Below are 27198 nucleotides of genomic sequence, written 5' to 3'. Positions count from 1 at the left end.
ACTTCCATCTGCTCTAGTCTATATCGGACCTCCAAGAGTCTAACGTTACTGTTTAAACAATGACCCAGTCAACTATTCACTTTTAGTTTAATACATGACGAGGCATTGTCTAACGGTATCTAGCTGGCTAGCTACTGATAGCTGCTGATATCAACAAATGCTCCAGCAATAGTCTACTCGAGTGCATAATACCTCCGGTCCCTCGTTAGCTAGCTTAGCTAGCTCACGTTGATCCATATGTCCCAGTAAACTAAATTGTCTTAACGTTATCTACCGGGCTAGCAGTAGCTACAGATAGCTCCTGATATCAATGTCTTATAACATTGATTGAATGCGTATTCTAGCTGAGGGCATGTTGAATGGGATTTGACAAAAGAACGGTAACGTTATAAATAGGTCCAGCTGCATCGCCGGAGAATCCTTGCATGCTGAATGTAGGGTCTAGCTGAATATAGGGTCTAGCTGCAGGGCCGGAGAATCCTTGCTGGAGCTGGAGGCTACTCAAGTATACACACAGACAGTGGAGCTGTTTGCAGATAGCAAGCATTTTGACTTATTGCGTGGTGGCGATGTCTCGCAGATAATACAACTACAAGTATGATTATATAATATATATTTTATTTAAAAAAAAAAATTTATATAAAATATATATATATATTTTTTTAATCAAACAAATTTTGGCAGGTAAGAAATATGCTTGGCGGGTAGACTCTTCCCATCTACCCGCCACTGGCCGGTGAGTCAAAAAGTTAATTTCGCTCCCTGGCCGTGGTTGATTTCTCTGAGCAGGGGAGCACCAAACGTAACCCTCACCTCAGCCCACAGACTTTGGATCGCATTATTCATTCCATTTTCCGAATTGTCTCGCAGCGAGAAGAGCCTGTTCCCATGTCATGCTAGGAGTGAGGCTGACCCTCTCCTCCTGGTCTGTCTGATGATGATGATGTCATGCTAGGAGTCAGGCTGACCCTCCCCTCCTGTTGGTTTGGCACAGAGAGCCGTCTGTCTGATGATTAGATGAGATTAGATTCAAATGGGATAAACAGGGCTCCACACTGCAACCACTTCGGTTCCCTTTGCCACCCTAAATCTGTCCTGTGCCACCCTAAATCTGTCCTGTGCCACTCTAAATCTCTCCTGTGCCACCCTAAATCTATCATGTTCCAGCCTGTGCCACCCTAAATCTGTCCTGTGCCACCCTAAATCTGTCCTGTGTCACCCTAAATATGTCCTGTGCCACCCTAAATATGTCCTGTGCCACCCTAAATCTATCCTGTGCCACCCTAAATCTATCCTGTGCCACCCTAAATTAGGGCTGGGCGATACGGCCTCTAGTCTAAAGGATATCGCGATATTTTTTTGCTATATCACGATACACGATATATATCACGATATTTGGACATTTACTCTAAAGCACTTAAAATGCTTGATTTAACCCTTTGATGCATACAGTCATGCCAATACGATGATTATAATAGTCCCTGCAACATGTTTGCATTAAACCATGAAGATGCTTTAAAAAATAATTCAATTAAACGTTTCTAAAAATGTACTAAGACATTGTCTCTACTGACATACTAATACTTTTTATTTTTTTTATAAAAAAATTAATAATCTACACACACACTTTATATATACACACTACTGTGAGACAATAATAATCACACACAAAGGGATAATGGCTTATAGCAGACTTAATGATTGTATAATATTTCAGATAATGAAATTAAATGTTTATCATCAACTATCCCAGTTAGTATTTATATTGTAACGTGTGGCCACTTTAAATCATTGAGAGCGAGAGCGAGAGAGAGGTTCCTGCTTGCCGCAGGGCTGTATAACAGAATATAGGGAGGGCTGGAAATTAGAGCCATATGGAATCCGCGATCACGGAATCGCGGACGCAATTGCGGAATTGAGCAATAAAAATGGAATCAACTATAAAACTTTTCTTTTTTCTTTTTTCTTTTTACTTTTTTTTTATGTTGTGGGACTTGTACAGCACTTTGTTCAACTTTGTCAGTGCTGTAAAGTTTAAATGTTTTTAAATCTTAGACAAACAAAACACTTTGCTTTCATGAAATATTGTAAGCCGTCATTTGAGGCTTTATAAAAGCAGCACAATGAACACAAATCTGTCAGTGCCGAGTCCGACCTCATCTTAAATAACAAACAGCATTGCTTGTTGTAGTTAACAAAGAGAGGCAAAGTTGATTTTGCAAAAATATGTATAATTTTTCTATTTATTTTTTTTATAATCGAATTTTATTTTCATATTCTAATCCCATGCCCATCGAACGAAGCTTCGAAGTATTTAAGACAGCCCTATTAAATGGACTGTTATATCTTATTAAATTGTGGACATTTATTCATTCCCACTTATTAGACACTATTTCTGATGGTAAAATGAGCGTACAAAGCAAAATACAGAATTCTGAAATATTAAAACGAAAAAAAAAACTGAATTTGGAAAAAAATATAATGGAATTTGGAAAAAAATAAAACCGATTTCATATGGCTCTACTGGAAATCTATTGTGCTCCCACTGTCCTGTGGACAGCAATATGCCTAGACGCGTAGTCCGCCGGAAATATACAAGAAGAAGAAGAGAGAGAGAGAGAGAGAGAGAGAGAGAGAGAGAGAGAGAGAGAGAGAGAGAGAGAGAGAGAGAGAGAGAGAGAGAGAGAGAGAGAGAGAGAGAGAGAGAGATAGAGAGAGAGAGCGCGTTTGAGCGTTCTGATGCTCCGTAGCTAACCACACCAGGATTGCATTTTGTCAACACAGTTGGAAGCTGGAGGAAGCGATATAAAGAAACTAATTGCCAATAAATGTGAAGTTATCTTTGGACCTGTTGTCAAGCCTCATCAATATACCCCCCCCCCCCCCCATTTTCTCACTAATGGAAATGAATGGTATCGCGGAGTCACGTTAGTTAGATAGTTTAGCGTTAGCTGAGAAGCTAACAGCGGCTAACGTTAGCCAGTTGCTCAATTCAATTCAATTGAAGGTCTGAGCTGGTATGCGTCTAATGAAATGACAATTGCTCATCATTGAAGGTCCGCATTGGTCTGTGTAACTGAGGGGTTACAAAACCCTGACTGTATTAAAGATTGTGATAGATTAAACCACTGCTAGTTATGTACTTTAATTACTGGCCAGACAGTACATCAAATATAGATGGTGAACACCCACAAGAACACGGCATTGACAAAGAAATAGTATTTGAGGGTAATTTATTATTATTAGGCAACATTAGGTTACAGAATGAGAATTAGGGTCGCGCTTGTATGGCGAAGAATATACGTAAAGTCAGTCAATAGCATGAGTCACTAAGAATAGCAGGAATCCTACGATGGGTCTAAGTTGACACCACCTGTCGTATAGTAGCAACTATATAGGGCAACACTGGTACCGCCTGGAGACAATGGGTTCCCTCCGGGGGTGTAAGGCCTGGAGGGTAGAGGAATGTTCGGGTACTCCGTCTGATTCAATGAGGAATAAAGAGACTCCAGGTACAGGAGTCGGTCCTTGTAAACTCCCTTGATCAGCAGCAAAGCAATAATTGTAATCCAAATGTTCGATAGCATTGATGACAGCTAGCCAGCCTCCATCACGAGGCCAGCCCGAGTTGTAATCCTCACGAGGTTGAATCCCAAACGATAGTGGAAATCAACGATGCTCTTCTCCGGGTACCACGTTCCAAATCAATATAATCCAACCAGTAATGGTTCTGCAATCGCCGACGCCGATTCTCCTGTGTACATGTCCAACGGTTCTCCGCCTAGGACTCCTCGGGTGTGGGCGACGTATTTAGGCCACACACCCTGGCTAAGTACACTAGCTAAAGACACGACGAACCGCTGGGTAATGCTACACACGAACGAACTGTGGCCGCACGATATACAATAAATGAACGACTATTTACTTCACATTAGATTAGGTCGAACTCGACGTTACTACATTAAACTCTGACACTTTACTATTCTATTCGCACGTGGTTCTCAATGCTCTGTTAGACGCAAGGTTGCTCACTTCACTGCACGTTGACTCGTGGTGAAGGTGGGGTAAGGTACTGAACGTAACGGTGTGCGCACCTTGCGCTGTATTTATACTTAAGTGAATATCTAGTCCCAAACCGCAGTCTTTGTCTGGTATCAATACGCTGACTCTGGGCATGTCCTGACATGCCTGAACTTGTCTTTGAACCTGCCGTTGGGGGCCTGCGCGCTGGCGCCTGGGGGCGCTGTCCAATAAGGAGAGCGAATATTACTCTGGTTTGAACGCAGGTAAAGGGATATTCCGTGTATATATATAAATAATATACAAAGTATATCAAACGATAAAGGTAGATTCTCAGTTTAATCTGGCCCTTCACAACAGTCTGTGTCTATAATGAAATGAGAGGAAAACGCTGCGCTGCAAGTCGGTCCGTGTTGATAGTTTGTTTTTAGCCGCGGCGGCTAACTGGCGGCTAATACTCGATGTTCACGATATAGCAATTTACTACATCTCACGTAGAACAAGCCACGATATATCGAGTATACTCGATATATCGCCCAGCCCTACCTTAAATCTGTCCTGTGCCATCCTAAATATGTCCTGTGCCACCCTATCTGTCCTGTGTCACCCTAAATCTGTCCTGTGCCACCCTAAATCTGTCCTGTGCCACCCTAAATATGTCCTGTGCCATCCTAAATCTGTCTTGTCACCCTAAATATGTCCTGTGCCATCCTAAATATGTCCTGTGCCACCCTATCTGTCCTGTGCCACCCTAAATATGTCCTGTGCCACCCTAAATCTGTCCTGTGCCACCCTAAATCTGTCCTGTGTCACCCTAAATCTGTCCTGTGCCACTCTAAATCTGTTCTGTGCCACCCTAAATCTGTCCTGTGCCACCCTAAATCTGTCCTGTGCCACATTAAATCTGTCCTGTGCCACCCTATATGTCCTGTGCCACCCTAAATCTGTCCTGTGCCACCCTAAACCTGTCCTGTGCCACCCTATCTGTCCTGTGTCACCCTAAATCTGTCCTGTGCCACCCTAAATCTGTCCTGTGCCACCCTATCTGTCCTGTGTCACCCTAAATCTGTCCTGTGCCACCCTAAATATGTCCTGTGCCACCCTAAATCTGTCATGTGCCACCCTAAATCTGCCATGCGCCACCCTAAATCTGCCATGCGCCACTAAAAATGGTAAATGGTGCATTTATATCCAAAGCGCTTTACAATTTGTTCCTCACATTCTACCCATTCACTCACACACCGACGGTGGAGGCGACCATGCAAGGAGCCAACCTGCTGATCATGAGCGATTAGGTGTTAAGTGTCTTGGACACTTCAACACGCTGCTCAGGAGGAGTGGAAATAGAACCGGAAACCTTCAGATAACCAGACGACTGCTCTACCTTTCGAGCCAAATGTATTGGTTGCAACTTGAACTTAACCTCTTAAACATCAAACGTCATGCACACGCACAAACATCGTGGCATTTTGCTCTCGTCTGTCGGCCTAGGGCTGCATTTTTCACGGAAAGTAAAATTCGCCACCGTTCGATCGACACCACATCCGGTTTGGCCTGGTCCTGAACGTACCAGTCACCTCTGATGGTGAAATGATTGACCGCCTTTGTAGCCAATGAAATTCTGGCGCCAACGGTATCCCACGCAAGGGCTGATTGCGACGACACGGGGGCAGAAGAAGACCAACAAGTTCTTTGTTTTGACTCACGCGAATTATTGCTGGTACACACATTACAAAAACATGTGTAAAACACGAATTGTCCGTGGGATTGTTATCAACTTTGGACCTGTACTATATAATACTTTAGGCTATGGAACCATTATGTTTTCCAGCTCCTACCTCTCAGCTGGACCTCAAAAACAGGCATCTGGCAAGTAAACAAAAACATGAGTAAACAAAACGTGTTACATTAGCATTCGGAGTGATTCCAGAGTGAGACCAGACTCATGCATGTGCTATAAGTTGTTCAAGAATAAATCGCAAATTACTTTGGGTATGCAATCAAGCAAATTTTTTGCTTGATGGATAATAGGTTAATAATAGTAATAATTTCACGACGACTGAATTTGTTTTATCTTTCTTCTTGACCGACGGCTGCCTTTCTGACATCTTCTACAAGTTACCAGAGAAATTTTAAAAATAACTGGAGAAATGCGCCGTGCCTCCTCCCTCTCAACACACAGACGTCAGTGTGGCGGAGTGATACATATAGTTAAAAGGTCCGGGCGGCTACGTGGCGTAGTGGGCAAGGCGCTCCACATTGCTTTCAGTTTAGCTGGTCGTCCGTACTAATACACATTGGCCGTATTAGGGGGTGGGAAACTGATGGGTGGGGATCGGGCGTTGTGGACAGCGACTCCTACAGGTCGGTTGGTGCGCCTGCGCAGTAGAATCAGGAAGTGTCGGGGGCAGCGTGAGCCTCCCACGCGTTACTCCTCGCCACTGAGAGATCGAGCTGCGCAGGTGAAAAGATGCGACTGCTGTTACCTCAAGTACCGGAGGGGACTTGTGCTATGTATGACTTAGTCCACATTGCAGCCGGCTTGTGGGAGGCAAGAAACAGCGTTCGTGACAGGGGAGGGTTGAATTGGATGATACGAAATTGGGATGGGAGAAAATATAGAAAATGGGAGAAAAAGTGGATAAAAAAAAAACATATAGTTAAAAGTCCCTTTATTATACTGAATATCAGCACTCATGGAACGCCTCTTGTCCAATCAAAATTACTTCGTTGGAACTAACTGTATAATATAGAGTAATATACCAGTTGGTTCCCAAAATGAATTGACAGCAGTGGTCACTAGCTTACTTGTAGATGACCTCAGATAGAGGTAAGACTGTTGCAACGTGAAAACGAGCTCTCCTGAAGTGAAATATCCCTTTAAGACACGTAGAAAGTGAGGACAGATGTACTATATTATGTGATCCATGTCGAGGGCCAGATAGAACCCCTGGACATCACGTGTACGAGGAATGTGCCGCGGTCAGCTGTTCCGCGCACCGCACGACCCCTGACTCCCGCTTGCATTATTCATATCGCTTTCCCAATCCGCTCGTGTCTGTCCGAGTGGCATCTCAGCGTTGACTGTCTAGACGGTGTGACGTTAGGGGGACCGGCTGCCCTTCTCTCTCTCTCTCCCCACCTGTTTGCTTGTCTCAGATCAGTTTCAGGGCTTCCCCTGCTGCGGGTCCAGGCCGACCTTGAGCGCTCGTCTAGACGCCGGCTCGACTCTTCCTGCGCCAAGGGTGCGGCTCGGAGAGAAGGGCCGCCTCGGTTCAGTTTGAAGACGAGTCACGAGTCAGTGTTATAACGGGTCACGAGTCAGTGTTATAACGAGTCACGAGTCAGTGTTATAACCAGCCTTATTGCTCCACGCTATTACTCCGTCCTTAGTCTGTCCTTACTAGGGTTGGGTACTGTTCACATTTGAACCGGTATTGGTACCGGTACCGATGGTACCTTTTTCGGTATTTTCATTATAACAAAAAATCGAATTCTGTTGTAAAACTACGGTTCGAGTTTGAGCCTCTTGGTTGCCGTAGTTGAGTGATGTCACACTAGGAAGTCAACACACGGAGTTGTAACATGGAGCACGATGCATGAAGCGATATCTATAAACAAACAGCCAATACATGTGAAGTTATCTTTGAACCTCGGTTGTCAAGCCTCGTCGATATGGTCTCCGTCTAATGAAATGACAATTGCGTGTCATTGGAATTCACATTATTTTCTAACCGAAATGTGGCACCGATTGATCTGAATCGATACTCGGTAGTACCGACGTAATTCGGTACCCAACCCTAGTGCTTACTCTGTCCTTACTCTGTCCTTACTCTGTCCTTAATCTGTCCTTACTCTGTCCTTACTCTGTCCTTACTCTGTCCTTAAACTGTCCTTACTCTGTCCTTACTCTGTCCTTACTCTGTCCTTACTCTGTCCTTAATCTGTCCTTAATCTGTCCTTACTCTGTCCTTACTCTGTCCTTACTCTGTCCTTACTCTGTCCTTACTCTGTCCTTAAACTGTCCTTACTCTGTCCTTACTCTGTCCTTACTCTGTCCTTAATCTGTCCTAACTCTGTCCTTACTCTGTCCTTACTCTGTCCTTACTCTCTGTCTGTCTGTCTGTCTGTCTGTCTGTCTGTCTGTCTGTCTGTCTGTCTGTCTGTCTGTCTGTCTGTCTGTCTGTCTGTCTGTCTGTCTGTCTGTCTGTCTGTCGCACCACACATGTCTTCTCTTGACCTCCAGTAGAAGGGATATGCTGGAGATGTTATCGCAGACAGGCCGATCGAGGGGGGGGGGGGGGGGTTATGCCATCATCATGGCTCGTCACATGCTGCTGCTGCTGTGTCTCTGAAGGGGTTTATCTGATGGATCCACGGCTTTGAAGGTTCTCAAGTAGCCTCTTAATTTCCCTTGTTCATATCCCTGTTCTATTCCCTCAGTAATCACACGTTCGTCAATGTTACAACAGCAGGATGACACACAGCTACTCACTGGATTTAGCACAAAACCAGATTGGTGATGCATTTGAGTTTGTGTCGTCAGTCTATAGGGAGGTGTCTGACGTCACTTTAGTTTCCCGCACGGTCCACCCGTATAGGGATTTATCGTTGGGAAAATGTGTTATCGGCTATTGTAACAATTCTGCCTCATGAACATTGGCAAGCTTTCCATTTTTGCACAAAAGGAGTTCCCTTCTATCACTAACATTATTGTTTAAGCATTTTTGGTTGAAATAAAATAATACGTAATTATTTTACGATTAATTGCGAATTGTTTCATGTTGAGCTATAGATTGTGGATGAATACACACAGAAAGGCACGCCATGCCAATGTTCATGCTTTATTTATTTTAAATGAGACTATTTAGAAATGTGTTCATTGGAAATACATTGCAATTTCAAGCGAGGTGGACCGGCCAGAAACAACAATGACGTAACCACTACACCTCCCTATATCTGTTATGTGCTATGTGGTCATCCTGGCTGGCTGGATGTTCACTCCTCTCTACCGCTGTCTGTCTGTCTGTCTGTCTGTCTGTCTGTCTGTCTGTCTGTCTGTCTGTCTGTCTGTCTGTCTGTCTGTCTGTCTGTCTGTCTGTCTGTCTGTCTGTCTGTCTGTCTGTCTGTCTGTCTGTCTGTCTGTCTGTCTGTCTGTCTGTCTGTCTGTCTGTCTGTCTGTCTGTCTGTCTGTCTGTCTGTCTGTCTGTCTGTCTGTCTGTCTGTCTGTCTGTCTGTCTGTCTGTCTGTCTGTCTGTCTGTCTGTCTGTCTGTCTGTCTGTCTGTCTGTCTGTCTGTCTGTCTGTCTGTCTGTCTGTCTGTCTGTCTGTCTGTCTGTCTGTCTGTCTGTCTGTCTGTCTGTCTGTCTGTCTGTCTGTCTGTCTGTCTGTCTGTCTGTCTGTCTGTCTGTCTGTCTGTCTGTCTGTCTGTCTGTCTGTCTGTCTGTCTGTCTGTCTGTCTGTCTGTCTGTCTGTCTGTCTGTCTGTCTGTCTGTCTGTCTGTCTGTCTGTCTGTCTGTCTGTCTGTCTGTCTGTCTGTCTGTCTGTCTGTCTGTCTGTCTGTCTGTCTGTCTGTCTGTCTGTCTGTCTGTCTGTCTGTCTGTCTGTCTGTCTGTCTGTCTGTCTGTCTGTCTGTCTGTCTGTCTGTCTGTCTGTCTGTCTGTCTGTCTGTCTGTCTGTCTGTCTGTCTGTCTGTCTGTCTGTCTGTCTGTCTGTCTGTCTGTCTGTCTGTCTGTCTGTCTGTCTGTCTGTCTGTCTGTCTGTCTGTCTGTCTGTCTGTCTGTCTGTCTGTCTGTCTGTCTGTCTGTCTGTCTGTCTGTCTGTCTGTCTGTCTGTCTGTCTGTCTGTCTGTCTGTCTGTCTGTCTGTCTGTCTGTCTGTCTGTCTGTCTGTCTGTCTGTCTGTCTGTCTGTCTGTCTGTCTGTCTGTCTGTCTGTCTGTCTGTCTGTCTGTCTGTCTGTCTGTCTGTCTGTCTGTCTGTCTGTCTGTCTGTCTGTCTGTCTGTCTGTCTGTCTGTCTGTCTGTCTGTCTGTCTGTCTGTCTGTCTGTCTGTCTGTCTGTCTGTCTGTCTGTCTGTCTGTCTGTCTGTCTGTCTGTCTGTCTGTCTGTCTGTCTGTCTGTCTGTCTGTCTGTCTGTCTGTCTGTCTGTCTGTCTGTCTGTCTGTCTGTCTGTCTGTCTGTCTGTCTGTCTGTCTGTCTGTCTGTCTGTCTGTCTGTCTGTCTGTCTGTCTGTCTGTCTGTCTGTCTGTCTGTCTGTCTGTCTGTCTGTCTGTCTGTCTGTCTGTCTGTCTGTCTGTCTGTCTGTCTGTCTGTCTGTCTGTCTGTCTGTCTGTCTGTCTGTCTGTCTGTCTGTCTGTCTGTCTGTCTGTCTGTCTGTCTGTCTGTCTGTCTGTCTGTCTGTCTGTCTGTCTGTCTGTCTGTCTGTCTGTCTGTCTGTCTGTCTGTCTGTCTGTCTGTCTGTCTGTCTGTCTGTCTGTCTGTCTGTCTGTCTGTCTGTCTGTCTGTCTGTCTGTCTGTCTGTCTGTCTGTCTGTCTGTCTGTCTGTCTGTCTGTCTGTCTGTCTGTCTGTCTGTCTGTCTGTCTGTCTGTCTGTCTGTCTGTCTGTCTGTCTGTCTGTCTGTCTGTCTGTCTGTCTGTCTGTCTGTCTGTCTGTCTGTCTGTCTGTCTGTCTGTCTGTCTGTCTGTCTGTCTGTCTGTCTGTCTGTCTGTCTGTCTGTCTGTCTGTCTGTCTGTCTGTCTGTCTGTCTGTCTGTCTGTCTGTCTGTCTGTCTGTCTGTCTGTCTGTCTGTCTGTCTGTCTGTCTGTCTGTCTGTCTGTCTGTCTGTCTGTCTGTCTGTCTGTCTGTCTGTCTGTCTGTCTGTCTGTCTGTCTGTCTGTCTGTCTGTCTGTCTGTCTGTCTGTCTGTCTGTCTGTCTGTCTGTCTGTCTGTCTGTCTGTCTGTCTGTCTGTCTGTCTGTCTGTCTGTCTGTCTGTCTGTCTGTCTGTCTGTCTGTCTGTCTGTCTGTCTGTCTGTCTGTCTGTCTGTCTGTCTGTCTGTCTGTCTGTCTGTCTGTCTGTCTGTCTGTCTGTCTGTCTGTCTGTCTGTCTGTCTGTCTGTCTGTCTGTCTGTCTGTCTGTCTGTCTGTCTGTCTGTCTGTCTGTCTGTCTGTCTGTCTGTCTGTCTGTCTGTCTGTCTGTCTGTCTGTCTGTCTGTCTGTCTGTCTGTCTGTCTGTCTGTCTGTCTGTCTGTCTGTCTGTCTGTCTGTCTGTCTGTCTGTCTGTCTGTCCTTTGTACACACAACATGTGTTTTATTTACGAAGAGAGATGCACAGCAGGGAGACCATATAAAAACAATGAGCCAAGAGAAAGACTGCCCCCTGGTGGTGGTACCCATGAACAAAGGTGATGAGGAAAAAGAAGGTCAGAGAGGGGGGGGGGGGGGGGGGGGGGGGTCGAGCGACAGAAAGAGAGCGGGAGGGATGAGGATGGAGAGGAGGAAAGAGAGGTAGAAAGAGGAGTAAGGAGGGAAGGGTAGAGAGAGCGAAGGCGGAGAGAGTGAGAGAAGAAAAGGGGTAGAAAGAGAAGTAAGGAGGGAGAGTTAGAGAGAGAGGGTGGAAAGAGTGAGAAGGAAAGAGATGATGAAATAGAAGTAAGGAGGGAGGGGTAGAGAGAGAGAAGGTGGAGAGAGGTAGGGATAGATGGAAGGAGAGAGAGATGGGGGGAGTAGTGATGGGGGGATGCAGAGGTAGGTATGGGGATAATGACAGAGAGGCTCGTTGAGAGATGATGAGTTCGACCTAGTTTTTCTGCTCTGCTGCCTTTGAAATGAACACGCTTATCTGGCACTGGCGTCTACTGTCTAGTGACGTGCGAGTGATGTACCACGACCCCCCCTCAGCGGAATAACAGTATCATCAACTGGCTCCGTTTCTGAATATTAATTCTGAGTGCCACAGAGGCTGCTGCCCGCACTCGCACGACACCGGTACCCGTGACAATGACATTTAATAACTTTATTTAATAACCTTATTTAACAGTGCCGTGGCTCTCATGGTAAATGATACACAATTAGGGTTCCCCTGCTTACTTAGTGCAGAGACTCTCATGTTAAGTAATGGGGATTGTGTCAGGTTGAACAATTAAAGCTCCCCTCCACTCCAAAACGTTTTTTTTATGGTTACTAGTCTATCCTTACTCTGTACTTTGTCTTTATGATTAATCGAAAATGGGGGACCCTGATGTAAACAAGACGAAAGTCTTTCTCTGGTCTGCATCCCCTTAACAATTGTGTGTATTGAGCTGTACTGTATTGTACCCATTCTGCAATCTGGTAATAACATTTTCAATCAATTCAATCAATCAGTCTATCCTTACTTTGTACTTAGTCTATCCTTAGTCTATCCATAGTCTGTCTTTAGTCTATCCTTAGTCTATCCATACTGGGAACAAACCGTTTGTTTCTACAAACATCCGTTCCTGCGCAACCCCAGCCATTATAGTGGCCATTTCCCCAAAATACATGCACATTTTCTAGGAAGCGAGATACTGTATCCGTCTTTTGTGAATCATGCGCCTGGCATGGCCCGGCGGTGAGATTTGGAATTGGACAAGAACCCCCCATGTATTTGTAATCCATAAACGTACCTCATCCATGTTGTGCGCCAGCGAATTTGCAAGAAGGAGGCTGGGAAGAGCGGCGCTATGAGCCAGAGCTAGCCTCAGTCGCTCGCCAGCTCTGCGGCCCCGCTTCTGCTTCCGACCCCTCGCCGCGTACGAGGCCTCCTGGTCCGGGGAGGCGATGTAAACAGACCTGGTGTGCCCGTTCGGTCCATAGAAAAATATGGAAAAATACAGTATTCTGACATGTGATCCAATGTCCAGTAGCTCTTGTCTTGTGTACAAAGGGTCAGCGTGAATATACTGGGTGAATAGACTTAACTGAGTAATGCAAATAATATTTGATTTGCCATTTCTGCCGAGACGAGAAGCGCCGTCCCCTTTCTCAAAAATGTACTCAAAAGGTAGGCGAGACTGCCACCTATCGGGATTCGATCATCATCACAGTTTTACAAAATCCAGACAGAAGGTCAGGGGGACTGTTTAGTATAATTTTTTTTAAACATAAAACGAATATACTCGTTTTTCACGTTCAACGCATGGGCGCCAAAAACGAATGTACTCGTTTTTGGCAGTCAATGAGTTAATGTCGGGGCCACAGCCCGCAGACAGGCCATCGGAACCTTCATTTATATAATAATAACTTTATAGCACCTTTTGGGAGAAATAAATAATAATAAGTAGGGGTGCACCGATGTATTGGTCGGGTATCGGTATCGGCATCGGCCGATAAGTGCCTTGTTGACTGCAATCGGCCTATCGGCCGATAAGCTCGAATGTGCCGATGGCAGTAGCCGATAAATATCTATCAATTTGTGTAGCGTCAAGACAAAAAAAGTTCACTCGCGACCTGCACAACGCCGTCCCCAGTCCCCCCCCACACACACACACACACACACAAGCTACTGCATCAAAGTTACTACTTATGATTAACAAGGCATTCGTTTTGTGGCATTAACGTTATATAGTTAGTGTTACACGTTCAATAACATCAGCATATTATTTACCCGAACGTAGCAAGCGTTCATACTAGCTCAGTTCCTTCCGTTGCTCACAGAGCCCTGAGTTTTACCCATTCTGCAATCTGTTAATAACGTTTTCAATCAGACACATGTATAGAAAGGCTTTGTTTTATTATAACATTAGTTGCAGTAAAATCATTATGCCTCATTTAAGTCATCCTGCGGAGCTAAAAGCTAAACGTCGGCCGCGCCGTGTTGTTGTTCTAGAAAAAAATCAATGGCGGACAAAAGCAGAAGTAAAAAATGCATACACGCTTGCCGATTGGTGGTAACAGCAGAGGCGGGTGCAAGCGGTGTGTGACGTAATTGGCAGAATCGACTGTCAATCAAAATTTTATTGGTTGAGACAATAGTATCTAGCTGCAGCCCAGCAGGTAGACCATGCTGGGAGAACTAGTATCTAGCTGCAGCCCTGCAGAACGTACTGGGAGAGAGATAGTGCTATTTCTTGATGTTTCCTTTTTTTAAGTAAGTAAAGAGGCCTATGTTCATATCGGTGGGCACAATTTGTAAGACAAATATACAGTAGTTTCATAAAAAAAAAATCTAAATATTACAAAAAGAAAAAATATTACAATTTTTTTTTTTTTTTAATATTTAAAAATAAATATTGCCACAAATATCGGTATCGGCCGATTGTGTTAGTTGAACAATCGGTATCGGTGGCAAATTTTCATATCGGTGCATCCCTAATAATAAGTAAGACAAACGATGAGTGTGATTATGATGTTAATGTATTGCGACGCAGACGGCCGTCGGGACACTCATTTGGTAAAAATAAATAAATAGACTACACTACTGATCTCAGTGGGTATACCTGCCTCTCACATAGACTACACTACTGCTATTAGTGGGTATACCTGCCTCTCACATAGACTACACTACTGCTATTAGTGGGTATACCTGCCTCTCACATAGACTACACTACTGCTATTAGTGGGTATACCTGCCTCTCACATAGACTACACTACTGCTATTAGTGGGTATACCTGCCTCTCACATAGACTACACTACTGCTATTAGTGGGTATACCTGCCTCTCACATAGACTACACTACTGCTATTAGTGGGTATACCTGCCTCTCACATAGACTACACTACTGCTATTAGTGGGTATACCTGCCTCTCACATAGACTACACTACTGATATTAGTAGGTAGTGGTGTACACACCTACATCTCACATAGACTACACTACTGATATTAGTGGGTAGTGGTGTACACCTACATCTCACATAGACTACACTACTGATATTAGTGGGTAGTGGTGTACACCTACATCTCACATAGACTACACTACTGATATTAGTGGGTAGTGGTGTACACACCTGCCTCTCACATAGACTACACTACTGATATTAGTGGGTAGTGGTGTACACACCTGCCTCTCACATAGACTACACTACTGATATTAGTGGGTAGTGGTGTACACACCTGCCTCTCACATAGACTACACTACTGATATTAGTGGGTAGTGGTGTACACCTGCCTCTCACATAGACTACACTACTGATATTAGTGGGTAGTGGTGTACACCTACATCTCACATAGACTACACTACTGATATTAGTGGGTAGTGGTGTACACCTACATCTCACATAGACTACACTACTGATATTAGTGGGTAGTGGTGTATGTCTGCGTTTATCAGATGTTATGTGTTTAACAGGTGTGTATCAGATGTTGTGTGTTTATCAGATGCAGTATGTGGCATAGTATTTTATCTTCTTTATTCCATGGCTTTCCTCTTCCAAAGGCTTTATCATGTTTTGCAACATGGCCTACAGTTATGAAGCAGTCTACTACAGGAGCCAGCAGGGGGCAGAAACACTACATGTGATCTCTGTGGGCTGAAGTTGCTGAAGGCCTGTTTCCTCTTCTGTGTTCTCATTTTATACTGTGTTTCATTGTGAGTGAATGGGAAATTAAATGTTTTAAATAGATATTTTCTCACCCTGAACGTTTTAATTGGAGTGGGACTCGCAATTCATACATGTTCCCAGCACAATGTTTACGTACATGTTACACTTGTAATGTTAATTAATGTTACTCTCCTCTTCTCTCTCTGTCTCTATCGCTCTATCTCTGTCTTCAGATTGGGTTGAGTCCTGTTCTGTGACATTGCCTCAGGCATTTTCTACACAGGAAGAGGCTGGACACTTATTTTTAAAGATTAAACAAGGTAAGGTGAAGCTAGCTACTGCTTTATGACATATTAGGGATGGGAACAGTTATTATTATTATAATTTTTGTAACTTTCTTTTTATTGTTTTTCACAATAAGCAAACAACCACAAACACAAAGACATAACAAAAACCCATTCCAGGGCTGCATTATTCGTGTCGCATTACAAAAGTATACATTTCACATGATGAATACTCAATTCTCGAACTTTCCCAGTAATTATGGTGAATATTTAAAAAAATTTACATCATCCGCAGGCTGTCGTAATTAACAGAAAAAGGTCCCACTTTTCCCAGTACTTCAAAAATGTGTCTTTCTGTAGTCTGAGAATAAAAGTAAGTCTTTCCATTGTGTATATTTCACCTATAATGTCCATCCAATTTTCTTTAGTTGGAGGTTCTTGTTGATACCAGAGACGCTTTCTTACTTGCCGCTAAAATATTTTAATCAAATATCTGTCCCCTCCTACCAATTCCTCAGGTAAGTTACCCAGGTACAAAAAGGAGAAGGTCTTTGGTATCTTAAAACTCAATATATCCTGCATAGCGGAATGAACATCCTGCCAATAATGTTGAATACCTGGACAATTCCAAAAGATATGGGAGTGGTTTGCCTCCTTCTGGCCACACTGTCTCCAACATGGTTGCTCTCTATACCTAATTATCGGGATTTGATTTTGGGGGTTATGAAGAATCTAGTCAAGTTTTTCCAGGAGAATTCTCTCTATGTTTTTGAGGTAATCGAGCTACATTGAGTTCTGCACATGTTCTGCCATTCGTCATCAGTTATTTTAATATTTGATTCATTTTCCCCAATTTGTTTTAATGTAACTTGTGGAGTCAGTTCTGGCCTGAACCAAGCTATTATATAATTTAGACACAGTTTTACTTGTCTTATTTTTGTATGCCTGAATGAATATCTGTATAACACTGTATATTGGGGTATTGGACTCAGACACCATAGACTGCCGTCTATCTCCAATTACTGTCTGGAGTGGGACATCAGTTGATTTCACTTCAATGTAGGGCTGGGCGATATGGCCTAAAAATAAAATCCCTGATTTTGTTTTAATCCGATTTACGATTTTTATCGATTTTTTTCTCTCTTGAGAGCTAAAACAAAAAATAAAAATAAAATGTTGTTTTTATTTGACACAAAAAAAGTATCAAACCAAGATAAATGTCCCTATTGGGATTGAAACCTAACTTTCACCAATCTTCACTTGAAAATATTTTTATAATAATATATTATTAATAATTAATTAATGTATTATATAATACATTCATCTTTGTTTGATCAAGAGTAACCTTTTATATATATATATATATATATAAAAGGTTACTCTTGATCAAACAAAGATGAATGTCCCTATTGGGATTAATAGTGCAATAACTTGCTTTTTCACCATACTTCACTTAAAACAAATAAAAGGTGCCTCTTGATCATCAAACAAGAATGAATTTCCCTATTGGGATTAATAAAGTGCAAATCTAACTTTCACCAAAATCACTTTTTGTAAAATAAAAGGTGACCCTTGAATTTATTTTTTTTATTTTTTTTTTTGAAAATCGATTTTAGCTTTTCAAAATCGTCCCAAATCATTAATTCTAATTATTGAAAATATCGATTAATCGCCCAGCCCTACTTCAATGTCCTTCCACTTCGCTTCGTAGTCCCTTTCACACCAACAGACCAAAGGTCTTATTTGCGTTGCATAATAAATAATACTCCTTCAGATTTGGGAGGGACATGCCTCCCTTTTCTTTAGGGAGTTGAAGTGTCCGATATCTAGTTCTTGGTTTTCCCCCCGCTCCATATGAATCTAAAAATCATCCTGTCCCACTCATTAAACTGTTTAGCAGGGATCTCCACCGGTAAGGACTGGAAAAGATACAATATTCTAGGAACTACATTCATTTTTAATGACTCTATTCTGGAGGTGAAATTCTGGGAGGCTAATGACCATCTTTCTATATATTTTTTTATCTGGATGTTTTAAGGGCTGGTCATTTGCTTCATTTAATTTAGTTAAGTCCTTAGTCAACCAAACTCCCAAATATTTGATGGACTTCATGTTCCAATTTCAATGATAATATTATTTTATTTCTCTTGGAGGGGTATAGTCATAGGTAAGTATTTGTGTTTTTCCTATATTTAGTTTGTATCCCAAATGCTGACCATGGGTTTCAATAAGGTCCATTAAATCTAGGGAGATATAGACTAGCGTTTTTAAAATAAATTAAAACATCATAACATCAATCACAGTAAGGTTAGTTAGGGTTAGATTTATTTTATTATAATATTTTTTTCCATTTCAGATAATGATTGAAAAAGTGCGTCTTTAGTCGACGGCGAAAGATTGGACGGGTTTCGGCTGTCCTAACTGTGGTGGGTAGTTCATTCCACCATTGTGGGACAAGGACTGAGAATAGGCGGCTTCTCCTTGATGACCCTCCCGGAGCTCGGATAGGAGTAGGTCTGAGGTGGCCAGAAGATGCAGAGCGTAGGGGTCTTGAGGGTGTGTAGTAGTTAGAGACCATTGACCGGAGGTAGGCGGGAGCGGTTCTCTTTGCCGCACGGTATGCCAGGTCGAGGGCCTTGAAGTGGATTCATGCGGCAATGGGGAGCCAGTGCAGGTCCCTAAGAAGTGGGGTGACATGGGTCGACTTCGGTAGGTTTGAGATCAGGCGGGCCGCTGCATTCTGAATGAGTTGAAGAGGCTTGGTGGCAGTGGCCGGGAGGCCAGCTAGCAGTGCGTTGCAGTAGTCGAGGCGGGAGATGACTGTTGATTGGACAAGGGGTTGGGCGGCTTCTTTTGTCAGGAAGGGGCGGATCCTTCTGACGTTGCTCAGGAGGAATCTGCAGGTTCTGGTTGTTGCTGCGATGTGAGCAGAGAAGTTCAACTGGTCATCGAGGACAACACCAAGGTTCTTGGCACTCTGGGACACGGTCACAGCTGCATTCTCGACTGTGATGGAAATGTCGGTCAGGGGGAATTGGCCGGCTCAACTCACAATCACAGCTATGCTGATTTGGCTAAATGACATCCAGCCGTTTACATTTTAAACAACTTTTAGTCAGGCGAGTGTCATGGTTTCTCCATAGAGCTCCATTATACTTTTAGTCAGGGGAGTGCCATGGTTTCTCCATAGAGCTCCATTACACTTTTAGTCAGGGGAGTGCCATGGTTTCTCCATAGAGCTCCATTATACTTTTAGTCAGGGGAGTGCCATGGTTTCTCCATAGAGCTCCATTATACTTTTAGTCAGGGGAGTGTCATGGTTTCTCCATAGAGCTCCATTCTACTTTTAGTCAGGGGAGTGTCATGGTTTCTCCATAGAGCTCTATTCTACTTTTAGTCAGGGGAGTGTCATGGTTTCTCCATAGAGCTCCATTCTACTTTTAGTCAGGGGAGTGTCATGGTTTCTCCATAGAGCTCCATTATACTTTTAGTCAGGGGAGTGCCATGGTTTCTCCATAGAGCCTCACTTTTTAGCACAGCAGCTCACGCAGGTAGGGGGCAACTTAGTCACGTGATTCAGTGGGTTTTGCTGATTGGCTCGAACACGGTATCTTTATAAACAAGAAACCTGTCTATAGTACTAAATGGCAAATGGACTGCATTTATGGAGCGTTTTTTATCCAAATCTCCAAACAACTTACGTCTCACATTCAGCCATTCACTCACACATTCACACACTGACGGCGGAGGCGACCGTGCAAGGTGCCCACCTGCTCATTGCGTCTCTTGCTCGAGGACACTTAGCGGCACTCTGCCGGGAGGAGCCGGAATCGAACCGGGAACCTTCCGGTTACGCGTCGACCGCTCTGCCCGCTGGGCCACTGTCTAGCAGTGTTGGTGCTGCAGTGAGTTGAAGAGGAGAGAGAAGTCACCTTCACTGTCGGAACGGGGAGGAGACACTAGACTTACTGAACCACATTACTATTCTCCACAGGCCGTGTGTGTGTGTGCGTGTGTGCGTGTGCGTGTGCGTGTGCGTGTGTGTGTGTGTGTGTGTGTGTGCGTGTGCGTGCGTGTCGTACTAGACGGAGAGTTCAGTCACTCTGTTCTTCCTCTCAGGCTGCGGGTCTTTCTCCTTTTCTCACAGAATCCCTGATTTCTCTCTTCCCTCCATTCTTCCTTCCACCCTTTCTCCTCTCTCTCTCTCTCTCTCTCCCTCCATCAGACGGGGGTTCGATGGGGGAAGGTATAAATGGCTGAGGAGTTGTGTACCGGCTGGTTTCGTATCGTTGCAGGTAAGAGTGAAACCTGTCTCACCGCCTCTCTGGGTGTCTTATTGGTGTGTGTGTGTGTGTGTGTGTGTACTCGTGTGTGTACTCGTGTGTGTACTCAAGTCAAGTGTTCCTCTATTACTCCTCTTGGTGATGCAGGTGTCGTAGCAGTGTTGGCTCGGCACGATCGTGTGATTTACTCGAGTAGTGATCGAGTACTCGTTTAGGGAAATCTGTTTTTGGAACGCATCTTAACCTGTAACCAGGCTTTAGAGGGTTATACAGCATGGCGACTGCAATGACGAGGCACAGCGATGCTTAATGCTTATTGTCAGTCACAACGGTTACCATTTGTAATAATTACATTACCTCCACTCTGTCTGCAGCAGGCCTCTCCACTCATGGAAATGCAGATTTATTGAGAAAAAAGTATTTAGGTACAGGATATATTCTCATTGGCTAGCAGGAGTAGCAGTGTTTGTGTACATGATATCTTCTCATTGGCTAGCAGTGTTTGAGTACAGGATATCTTCTCATTGGCTAGCAGTATTTAGGTACAGGATATCTTCTCATTGGCTAGCAGGAGTAGCAGTGTTTAGGTACAGGATATCTTCTCATTGGCTAGCAGTGTTTGAGTACAGGATATCTTCTCATTGGCTAGCAGGAGTAGCAGTGTTTAGGTACAGGATATCTTCTCATTGGCTAGCAGTGTTTGAGTACAGGATATCTTCTCATTGGCTAGCAGGAGTAGCAGTGTTTAGGTACAGGATATCTTCTCATTGGCTAGCAGTGTTTGAGTACAGGATATCTTCTCATTGGCTAGCAGTATTTAGGTACAGGATATCTTCTCATTGGCTAGCAGGAGTAGCAGTGTTTAGGTACAGGATATCTTCTCATTGGCTAGCAGTGTTTGGGTACAGGGTATTTTCTCATTGGCTAGCAGTATTAGCAGTGTTTAGGTACAGGAATCACTACCCACCTTCAAAACCGCTCTCAAAGAGCACCTACGGGAGGCTGCAATTCAAAACTGGCCCCCGTAAAACACCCTCCCACCGACTGATCCCCTCCTAATGTACATTTCCCTCCCCCTCGTATGTATATATAACTGTTAGGATCTCTGTTTAACAGTACTGTATATTTGCATATCTTGTGTGTTTCAAGTTCAAGTTTCTTTATTACAAAAATACAGAATAATTTTATAAGAAATGCTTTTTCCTGTTCTTCTCCTGAGAGTGTGCTAGATAAAAATAAAATAGATAAGTAAAAAAAATAGAAGTCAAAAGTACGTAACAAATGTAAACAAACGTGTTCAAAACAAAAGTGTTCAATATACATATATACAATACACAGTAAAACAATTTTTTTAACTGAGTTACAATACAATATAAAGTACAATGCAGAAATGGGATGAGGTACAACTTAGGGTAAGGTGCAATGAGGTATGAGTTGTAGACAGTGCAAATCTCTTTACCAATAAATATGTGTGTTAAAGTGGGTGCTACAGTGAGTTGTGAGTTGTGCGTGTGGATGTGTGTGCTGTGAGTGTATTTGATGGTTTGTTACATAGTGTTATTGTCGTTGAGCATCCTGATGGCCTGGGGGCGTGTACCACTTCCGCAACGGATTTGATTTCCGGGGTTGGCCTGATTGCCCCCGCGGCAGCCGCAGCGGCAAGCGCGCTACTGCTGGAGTTCACTTCGCCTTTCACATCGCTGCTGTTTAATAATATTGTCGCGTTGGCGAAAGCAGGATGAGAGAGTGTAGATTTCGCTGTGTATCATTTAATCATTTATCATTTAACATTTGAAAGGCATACATTGTTGTCATACAGAAGTACATAATACTTTTATCCAAAATGCTTCTTACTGTTACACTGTTAGAGACTGTGCTAGTAAGCACTGCTTATATGCTTATTATGTCTGCTAGAGGGGAGGCCGAGTCAGTCTAAAGTGAACTTGATTGATCCATGTTGGCAGACTACACAATTCTTTGTGTGTAATATCTAGTTATTATGTTGAGTCAAAATACGTTTGTTGGCCAGCCGTCTGTTGGTCATCGGTGTTCGTAATCTTACATTTAGATTCAATGTTTGCTCATGCATATCTTGGGACACCTCTAGCTGATAAACCAATCAGGATACAGAAACGGGAAGTACGGACCCCAAAATTGTCAACAAGAACGGAGAATCTGACTGGAACGCTAGCTGTATTATACATCGCAACATGACAGTAAATACTATTGTAATAAAACGTTCAAAACTATGTTCAATTTGTGTATTGTTTTGTTACTATATAAGATTGTATTTCGCACTGTATTAACCATAACGACGTCACAGATGGTTAACGTGATATTAACGTTAGATCCGACGGTCCGACCTAAATACTATTGTAATAAAACGTTCAAAACTATGTTCAACTTGTGTTTTGTTTCTTACTATAAGATTGTATTTCGCACTGTATTAAGCCATATCGACGTCAGGTGAGCTTTCTAGCCATTAGATTGTTAACGTGATATTAACGTTAGATCTACGACCACAATTTGATTCCAAGTTTTTACATACCTCACTTTGTTGGTCTCTCACGAAAGTCTTTCTCTGGACTGCAAATATACTGTCTCATAAATATACTCTTCCAATATATAAATATACATATAAATATATTGTTTTAGATGCTGTTGTCACTATGAATTACAAATGAGGGACCCTGATGTAAACAAGACAAACGTCTTTCTCTGGTCTGCATCCCATCTGCAATTGTTCTGGACTCTTTGTATCATAAACAGTACTGTATTTGCAAATCTGGTATGTCATAATTAAATGTATAGATGTAGCAGTAGGCCTACTGTATCTGTATGTCATGTATGTCATATATGTTATGATGAATTGAAAATGGGGGACCCTGATGTAAACAAGATGAAAGTCTTTCTCTGGTCTGCATCCCCTTAACAATTGTGTGTATTGAGCTGTACTGTATTGTACCCATTCTGCAATCTGTTAATACAGTTTTCAATTAATGTCAGACGTCCTCTCCATAAAAAAAAACATTGAATTGCTCAGAATTTTAAATTATGTCCCCAATAGGACATAATAATATTAATATTATTCCCCAGTATGACACAATAAACACAGAATGAATGCTACCAAAGAGAATGCTATATGCAATTTGTGTATAAAGTGTGTATTAATCCTGTAACATGAGTCAAGGTCAGATCTAGCCTGGCATAGAGAACAGAATGTTGATTTTTTGATGTTCAAGTTTCTTTATTAGTTGTCATACAGAAGTACAGAATACTTTTATATAAAATGCTTCTTTCTGTTTTGCTCCAGAGATTGTGCTAGATAAAAATAGATAAGTATAAAATAGAAGTCAAGTACGTAGACAATTGTTCAATATATACATACAATGTACAATGCAGAGTAGAAAAGTAACTGAGTTACAATACAATATACTATACAGTACAATGCAGAAATGGGATGAGGTACAATTTACAGTAAGGTGTAATGAGGTATGGGTTGTAGTGCAAATTCTTTGCCAATAAATATAAAGTGTGTTTAGGTGTTCTAAAGTGGGTGCTGCAGTCAGTTGTTTGTTTAATAGTGAGTGTGTGCGTGTGGATGTGTGTGCTGTGAGTGCATTTGATGGTTGTTACATAGTGTTATTGTCATTTGTATGTGTGTAATGTGTAACTAGTACAATGGAGGGGTGTCCAGTCCAGGGCCCAGAGAGTAGAGAGCTGTGTGAGTCGTCCCCGGACAGCTTATGTGAGACCATCCTTGTTCAAAAGTTGAGCTCTTGCAGATTAGCCTGGCCCCACTTCTATCCAGAACAATATATAAAGGGACTGCACATTGTTTATTCACTGTGCTGTTTACCATGGCCTCTCATTCAATCATGATATTCATTGTTTTGGGAAATACAGGTCCTGCAGTTGCCACTCTGATAATGGTTCTTGATATAGAGCAGTCACCCCAAGAGCTCAATCTTTGAGCTTGCATGATTGATTACTATAGAACCCTCAGGCTAGGGTTAATTAGGCCTAGAATATATCTGTCGTGTGGTCCAGGGTTGAGCATCTGGGGAAACAGAAAAACAATCAATACATTTTGGAACATTGTTACTACAATAGATAACGTTATTCATCATATTAACAGATTGCAGAATGGGTACAGTACAGTACAGCTCAATACACACAATTGTTAATGGGATGCAGACCAGAGAAAGACTTTCATCTTGTTTACATCAGGGTCCCCCATTTTCAATTCATCATAACATATTACATACATGACATACAGATAGACAGTAAACAACAGCACAGGGACCATCCAATATCAAACTATTGTTAAGGGGATGCAGACCAGAGAAAGACGTTTGTCTTGTTTACATCAGGGCCCCCCATTTGTAATTCATAGTGACAACAGCATCTAAAACAATATATTTATATGTATATTTATATATTGGAAGAGTATATTTATGAGACAGTATATTTTGTACATATGTAACTGTTGTGACAACGTCTTGTGACAAACAGTACTGTATTTTCATAAATAGATGTAGCAGTACAACGTCACAGGCAACAACACATACCGCTATACCATAGTGTAACACACAGCAAGAATGTGAAACAAGTTACTATTATTAGTATTGGGTTAGAGTTGTTTGATTTACACTAACGTAATGTTAGATTGCTATCTGAGAAAGTTAAAATGCTAACGTAACGTTAGTCTGTGAGCTGGCTACAATATTTTCCAATGTGTACTCGGAAGTCAAAACGGATGCATATAAACAGCTGATGACTCATAACTTCCTATCACGTTTGAATAATGCTGTAGAGTTAAGTAAAAATGCATTTCAATAGTAATGTATATGAGTATTGAGAGCTCAGCTTACCGATGCAGAGCTAAATCCAGTGTTGTCAACAGACCAGTCGCAAATTTACTTCCTAGTTTCCGGAGCTTGAGGAATGTCATTGGGAGAAATCAAGTCACCTGACGTTGTAACGCGTTTTGATTGGTTCCGCAGCAACGCCCCTTTTCACAAACGTAGGTAGTTTTTATCTTATCAACACATTAATTTCATAAAGATATGACCCACCAACCGTTGCCAACAAACGGAAATGTGTTATTATAGTATATTATGTAGTTCATATTACAATAACATATAGTCTGTTTAACCAGATCAATCATTTCATTAATGGAAGCCTCTAGAGACCTTCGGCCCACCGTCTATGCGGGGTACAGTAAACGTTTCTCCCGGTACATTCTGAAGAGCACACCGCTGTATGTTGGAGAACCAGCGGTCTTCCGCTCCTCGCCTCCTCCTCACTCGAGGTGGCGGCACCTCGGCACAGCTCAGCCCTGTGTGAGACACGAAGTCACGCGAGCAGGAAGGAGGAGATGGGAGTCCTTCCAATCGGAATATGTTGTTTCTTTACACATATGTTGGATTATGAATGTCTTTATAGCTACAAATGAATGACTAATTCGGTCAGAAAGCAGTAACACAACAGTTGCAATGTTGTGTTACTGCTTCTCGGCATAAGACCGTCACCAGAGCTCAGCGATGCCGCTCGCGTGAGCATATTCTCCCCACTGGTGATCGCAGCACGGAGGGTCGCGGACCAGCCTGGCAGCATAGCTATAAAGACATATTCATAATCCAACATATGTGTAAAAAAACAACATATTCCGATTGGAAGGGCTCCCATCTCCTCCTTCCTGCTTGCGTCTCACACAGGGCTGAGCTGTGCCGAGGTGCCGCCACCTCGAGTGAGGAGGAGCGGAAGACCGCTGGTTCTCCAACATACAGCGGTGTGCTCTTCAGAATGTACCGGGAGAAACGTTTACTGTACCCCGCAGACATAATAAGCATATAAGCAGTGCTTGTTACTAGCACAGTCTCTAACAGTGTAACAGTAAGAAGCATTTTGGATAAAAGTATTCTGTACTTCTGTATGACAACAATGTATGCCTTTCAAATGTTAAATGATAAATGATTAAATGATACACAGCGAAATCTACGCTCTCTCTTCGCCAACGGCAGCGCGCTTGTCGCTGCGGCTGCCGCGGGGGCGTGCCACGCGCGTCACGTGGCCGTAGCGGCCAATCAGGCCAACCCCAGAAATCAAATCCGTTGCAGAAGTGGTACACGCCTCCAGCGTAGCTCCTTATAGAGGGGGTGGGAGGGGTTCTCCAGGATAGCTCCTCATAGAGGGGGTGGGAGGGGTTCTCCAGGATAGCTCCTTATAGAGGGGGTGGGAGGGGTTCTCCAGGATAGCTCCTCATAGAGGGGGTGGGAGGGGTTCTCCAGGATAGCTCCTTATAGAGGGGGTGGGAGGGGTTCTCCAGGATAGCTCCTCATAGAGGGGGTGGGAGGGGTTCTCCAGGATAGCTCCTCATAGAGGGGGTGGGAGGGGTTCTCCAGGATAGCTCCTCATAGAGGGGGTGGGAGGGGTTCTCCAGGATAGCTCCTCATAGAGGGGGTGGGAGGGGTTCTCCAGGATAGCTCATCATAGAGGGGGTGGGAGGGGTTCTCCAGGATAGCTCCTCATAGAGGGGGTGGGAGGGGTTCTCCAGGATAGCTCCTCATAGAGGGGGTGGGAGGGGTTCTCCAGGATAGCTCCTCATAGAGGGGGTGGGAGGGGTTCTCCAGGATAGCTCCTCATAGAGGGGGTGGGAGGGGTTCATCATGCCAGACGATGTTTAAATAGAGCCTGAGTTCAGTACTAGTAAATATCCTGCCAGACAAATGTTTGTGGATTGAATTTGAGCGGGTATAAGGGAGGGGTTCTTGCTCTAAGGTCAGCAATACAAACACCCCCGCTCCCCCCATACTAGGGATGGGTACCGAATCCGGTGATTTTAACACATTCATGGCCATTCGATATCCCCATCTAGCTATAGCTGGGTAGATTACATTTTTAGAGACTAAAGTACCGAAAAAAGGTACCGTTGGGTACCGGTATCGATTCACAGGTACCGGTACCATTACCGTTCAAATGTGAATGGTACCCAACCCTACCCCATACCCACTCAAATCCAAAGGTTGCTGCTTGACGGCATTAAACATCCCACCTGAAAGGATAGTTCTATTTTAGGGTGGATTCTCTCTTTAAGTAGAGTCCATATGGTCACAATTTCATTATATTGCTG

The 27198-nt window shown here is 43.4% G+C and overlaps 1 protein-coding gene across 1 annotated transcript in view; it reads left to right on the top strand.

Moving 5' to 3' along the window:
* LOC311225890 (uncharacterized protein) overlaps positions 1-27198 on the top strand; it is a 381841-nt gene that overhangs the window by 61888 nt on the left and 292755 nt on the right. The window contains exons 2-3 of the mRNA XM_084311282.1: positions 15730-15816; positions 20006-20075. Of these exons, the coding sequence (XP_084167408.1) occupies positions 20033-20075 (43 nt within the window). The 5' untranslated portion in view covers positions 15730-15816; positions 20006-20032. The remainder of the gene's footprint in view (positions 1-15729; positions 15817-20005; positions 20076-27198) is intronic.

The sequence above is a fragment of the Notolepis coatsorum genome, assembly GCF_963971535.1.
Source record: "Notolepis coatsorum genome assembly, chromosome: 3".
NCBI lineage: Eukaryota > Metazoa > Chordata > Actinopteri > Aulopiformes > Paralepididae > Notolepis > Notolepis coatsorum.
This window is presented reverse-complemented; position numbering and strand designations above follow the sequence as displayed.